Here is a 5112-nt window from a genome sequence, read left to right as displayed (position 1 = left end):
TGGACTGTCCCAAGCCCAGCCAGTAGTTCCAGCTCAGATCTGCTGTCTTGGGGGGAGGGCCCAGCTGTGTCCCCAACACCCTGAGGCCCTGTCCTCACTCCCCTGCCTGGGAGAAAAAATCACCACCCAGGGACAAGTCACAGAGATCAAAACAGCTCAGCCAGTGGAGCCACCAGCCAGGAGTGAGTCCAGCCAGGTGCTGTGGGGCACAGGAGACCCGCCTGACCCCCTCCGTTTCCTCTTAAGCCACTGTCTCATTTTGGAAGCCTTCCCCATCACTCAGCCCTCAGAACTCCTCCACGTCTGCCACCTAGACATGGGATTTAATTTTAAATGGCCGGGACCAACCTAGGGTTAGCAACTGTTTATTTTGCCAAGTAGGGCAGTTTAAAAAAAAAAAAACTGTCACCATCATCATTATCATCATTTCAGAAAAGATCCCCCAAAAGTAACTAAGAGGGCATACGATCAAAAAAAACTGACGGTCACTAAATGAATATATTTGACTTTAAGGCAAATGCATGACCTTGTCTCCATTTCTCTCATTTCACCGCAGACCAGACACTGAAACCCGAGTTGAGTCCAACATACCCATTTGACAAATGGAAAAACTGAGGCCGCAGGGAGCAGGGACTTGCCCAAGATGTCACAGGGAGAGTCCGGGTCCTGTGTCTGTGTGCACCTCTGCAGAGCCCACATACATACCCTCCCTGCCTCAGCGTTCAGAGCTCAGATCCCCACACCTAAAGATGCCAGGGTGACCCAAAGGCTGGGCTGCCTCCTTACCCTTCTTGGGCCCTGGCAGGCGGCCGGCTGGGCACACAGGATCGTGGGGACCGAGAGGAGAGGAGGGTGGACCGGGGCTCCGGAGCCAGCCCGCAGGCACATCAGGCCCCCGGTTCCTGGAGGAGAGGCAGGGGCCGAGCCTGACGGCCTGGCGCAAAGCCCTGCTTCTCCAAGCTAGCTAGCATTTCACATCCTCTTCCGGTGGCTTTGGGGGCGCAGGGGACCCAGCAGAGGAGGCCGCTCAGAGCCGGGGAACCGAGACCTAGTTCCTGCCCCCGCCTGACACTGCCTTCCTCTGGGACAGGCACGTTCCTCTTCTCTCTGAGCCTCACTGTTTCTGATCCGTTATGGGAGGGGGTGTGGTATACAGAGGTTTTCAAATTATAGTTTCACATAACCCAACCACTGCCCCCACACTGCTGGGGCAGGAGAATTTCTTTCATGGCAGGAAGGATGCCCTGGACGGGGGAGCCTCTGCAGCGGGGCTTCTCTAGGGCAAAGGCCCCCAACTTTTTGGTATGAGGGACTGATTTCGTGGAAGACAGTTTGTCCATGGACTGGGGGTGAGGGGGATGGTTTGGGGATGATTCAACGGTGGTACATTTACTGTGCACTTTATTTCTAACCTGAGGCCGCCACTGATCTGACGGGAGGTACTGGTCCACAGCCCAGAGGCTGGGGACCTCTGCTCTAGGGAATGTGGGTGGGCATCTGGAGGTGGGTGGGCTGAGGGGCAGGGGGTTCCAGGTGGACCCTGAGGCAGCAGCCTTCCTGCCCCCCACACACCCTCCCTCATGCCTGCACCCAGTATGTGTCTCCCGCACTAAAACTCCTCCAAAGGCTTCTGTCCAACCCACAAAAGAATTCAGAGTCCTTGCTGTCCCCGCCTCCAGGCTCCTCTGAGTCAGCCCTGACCACCGCCCCAAGCTCACCTCCCCTCCGGCCCCTGCTCCTTCTCCCCAGCCACCTTGGCCCTACTGCACACAGAGACACTTAATCTGGACCTTTGAGAAACAGCAGAGGTGACTGGGCTCTCTGTTAGCAGTTCTGGGACTCTGCGCCAGCGACTTAGTGGCCTTGGATTCCTCATCTGTCAAATGAGCACAAGGACACTGCCGGATTCGACAAGAACTCAGCACAGGCCTGGTTTCTGGGCGGCACTCTGATCGTCTCCCATGGTCATGTGCCTGCCCCAGGGCCTGGCACTTGACACACACTCAGTGGATGTTGGCGGAGATTAGCCCTGCACTGGGGATGGCGTGGCCTGGCTCTTCCTCCAAGAGCAAGCTCCAAAGGACACTCTGAGGCCTGTTGGGTGCTCGGCATGCAGCCCTACAACCGGGTCCCAGGGGATAACTTGGAAATGCTTGTCATCTAAAAGCAGCAAGCATGCACTGGCCACCGCAAGGCAGCCCTGGTCCTGCAAAGGTGAGGCCAAGAGGGCTGGCAAATATGGTCTGATCTACCTTCCTGAGGACAGGCTGGCATAGCAGGGCTCCCCTGAGTGCTCAATCTTGTTGGGGAGAAGCCCTGGGCAGGCCCCAGCAGGACCTGGGTGAGGTGGGGGACAGCCCTGGGCTTGGGGGGGCCCTAGGAGGACCCCACCCTTGGCCTCTCTTTGCCATGTTGCCAGTTGACTGGTCGTATGACCTCGGGCATCCCTTGTGGTTGGACTGCCCTGGACATGGACCAGTGAGCTCTCCCCAGCCTTTGGGACAGTGGATGAAAAAGGAGACCCGGGCTCAGTGCCTGTGGCAGGGATCAGTGGGCAGTGTGGGGACCAACAAGCCTTTCCAATTGTGTGGACACATTTGGGGGTGAGGGGGAGAGCTTCCAGAGGCCCTTGAGGAAGCGGGGGTGGGGTTACAGGAACCAACAGGGAACCAGGCTGCGCAGTGAGGTGTGCCTGTGTGTTCATGCCTTAGATTCGACAGGCATTTATTGAGCGTTTTCCCTGGTACCAAGCTCCGTGCAAACTGGCACGTCTACCACCCATGGCTCCTGAGCGCTCTTCTCCAACGACCCCAACCTTCTGCACAGGTCAACCTGGCTTCGGAGCCATTTAGGCCATTCCTCTGCTAGCTAGACCAGGCCCAGGCAGGGCTGCTGCAGAGCAGTGGGCCCCGAGCCGCTGGGAAGGCCGAGGGCCTGAGTCACAGGCTGGGGGGCAGGACAGGACCAGCTGCAGGCAAGAAAGGCCAGAGCCCCGAGGAGGCGGGGCCTGGGGCGGGGCGGGGCCTGGGGCGGACCCCGCCCACCCCACCTCCCAGACCCGCCCACCCCACCTCCCACCCGCGTCGGGGGACGGCAGAGGCGCCTTTGTTCCCTGCCGGCCTTGTGTCACCACATGGCCCACCCCATCACTGTCACGGCCTGGAACGGAGACGGGACATGGATGGCCAGGGCTCTGGGGCTGGGACGGTTAGGGACGCTCCACTTGCAACACCGGCGGCCCGCCCAACACTTTTCTCCACCTCCATCCCCGTGCTCCTACCGTGCATGGAGCTCCGGGTGGGTGCGGCTTCGGGGGGACATTTACAGCAGCCCTGAGATGCTAACCTGCCTCCCACACTTGTCCCAGGATACCGTGGGCACGTGACCTGCCGTTAGCGCTCTGCCCACGATGCAGGTGGCCCCAGGATAAGGCACCTGGCCAGCCACACACGGAGCTCAGACCCACAAAACCCCACTGGTGGACACACGTGTACGCACAGACATGCGCCCTGAATTCCGCTCTTGGCGGGGGCAGGGATTCCAGGGTTCTGGGGCGGGGGTCCTGCTGCCTCCAGCATCTGGGCATCCCCTCCAGGCTCAGGGCGGGGGTGGGGGCAGGGTGCAGGCCTCGGTGGGAAGCGCACTGTTTATAAACACTGCTGGGCTGTCGCTAGGCGCTGTGACTCAGAGCCAGAGTGGTGACTCCTCTTCAGGCTGTTTGCTCAGCACAACATCCTGTCCAGGAAGCAGACAGAAGAGGCCCGGGGCCAGGTTTTCACTCCTCTTTCCTGCAGGCTCCTGACCTGACTCAGGGTCCTGCTGGGGGTGGGAGACAGCCCCGGTTCTCCTCCCTCTCGTTTCAGGGAACCCGAGGCCCATCATCAAGTCACTCAACACACGGTCACCACCGGCCTGGCTCTGCAAGGTAGGGGTGACGCTGTGGCCATGCACGCCACTGACCCAGCCCCCCAAACCGGGAAAGGGGCTGTAGTCTGGGGCGGGGGTTCCCTCCAGGCAAACGCCCACATTGAGAAGCCTTGCAGGCAGAAGCAGCTACTGACGTCCCCCCAGTCCCAGCCCCAACCCCAGAACCCAGCTTTGCCCTGTCCCTGGTGCTCCTCGGTGGGACAAAGCACCTCTGCACTCAGCATTTGTGAAACAGATGAAGCCGCTGTAATTATACTCTGTTGTAAAACTGAGACAGTTGAGGCCCAGAGAGGGCAAACAAGTTGCCTGCGGCTACACAGCGGGTCAGTGCCATGCCCAGGGCTATGCCTGGGCCTGTCAGGTCCCAGGGCAGCCTGCTTTCCTCTGCTCAGTTCTGGGTTAAAGTGGATTTGTTCCTGGCAGCACAAGTCCAGCTTGGCGCTGCTGGGTCCCTGTCAGCAGGGACCTTGTATGATAGTCCTTGTATGATGTATGAAGGTGGTTGGTCCCTTGTATGATGTCCAGCTTCATGTCCCTGTCTGCCTCCCCAACACCCAACTCAGAGCCTAAGCCGGAGTCAGGGGTCCACCCCCCTCCCCCTTATCTCTGCTGTTCACTGATGTGCCAGTGTGGGCATCGTTTAACAGTAACAATGTATGAGGCAGGTTTGCAGGTGAGCAGCTTGGGGCCAGAAGCTCAGAGACAGCACCAGACTCACCCAAAGCCACACAGCAGGCTGGCTTTTGAGGCTGGTGTTCCCAAACTGCTCCCAGCTTCTTCTAAGAGCTGAGGACGATTCTGCTCTTATTTCCACCAGCAGGGGTTCCTCTTTAGAGGACGACCGTCAGGGGCCAGAGCCTCAGAGTGACTTGTATGAAAGGTCACATGCCTTAATGGGGAAGCTCCGCCCCCTCTCCCAGGCTGGGGAGAAGTAGGGGCCGGTCAGAGCGGCAGAGCCCTAGCAAGAAAGGCAGGGGAAAGTGAAAGTCGTCCAGTCCGACCCTGGGACCCCGTGAGCTACACAGTCCATGGGATTCTCCAGGCCAGAAGACTGGTGTGAGAAGCCTATCCCTTCAGCGGACCTTCCTGACCCAGGAACTGAACCGGGGCCTCCCTTATTGCAGGCAAATTCTTTACAAGCTGAGCCACCAGGACCGCAGAGGGGGCGGTGCTTATTTTGGCAGC

At 59.3% G+C, this 5112-nt stretch overlaps 1 protein-coding gene across 1 annotated transcript in view; it reads right to left on the bottom strand.

Annotated features, from left to right (window-relative positions):
- RALGDS (ral guanine nucleotide dissociation stimulator) overlaps positions 1–1726 on the bottom strand; it is a 35844-nt gene extending 34118 nt beyond the window's left edge. The window contains exon 1 of the mRNA XM_010856938.1: positions 787–1726. Coding sequence (XP_010855240.1) covers positions 787–888 — 102 coding nt within the window. The 5' untranslated portion in view covers positions 889–1726. The remainder of the gene's footprint in view (positions 1–786) is intronic.
- Between the last annotated feature and the right edge of the window lie 3386 nt (positions 1727–5112).

The sequence above is a fragment of the Bison bison genome, unplaced genomic scaffold (assembly GCF_000754665.1).
Source record: "Bison bison bison isolate TAMUID 2011002044 unplaced genomic scaffold, Bison_UMD1.0 scf7180017864375, whole genome shotgun sequence".
NCBI classification, from domain to species: Eukaryota; Metazoa; Chordata; class Mammalia; order Artiodactyla; family Bovidae; genus Bison; species Bison bison.
The sequence above is the reverse complement of the archived record's forward strand: the minus strand, read 5'-3'. Positions and strand labels throughout refer to the sequence as shown.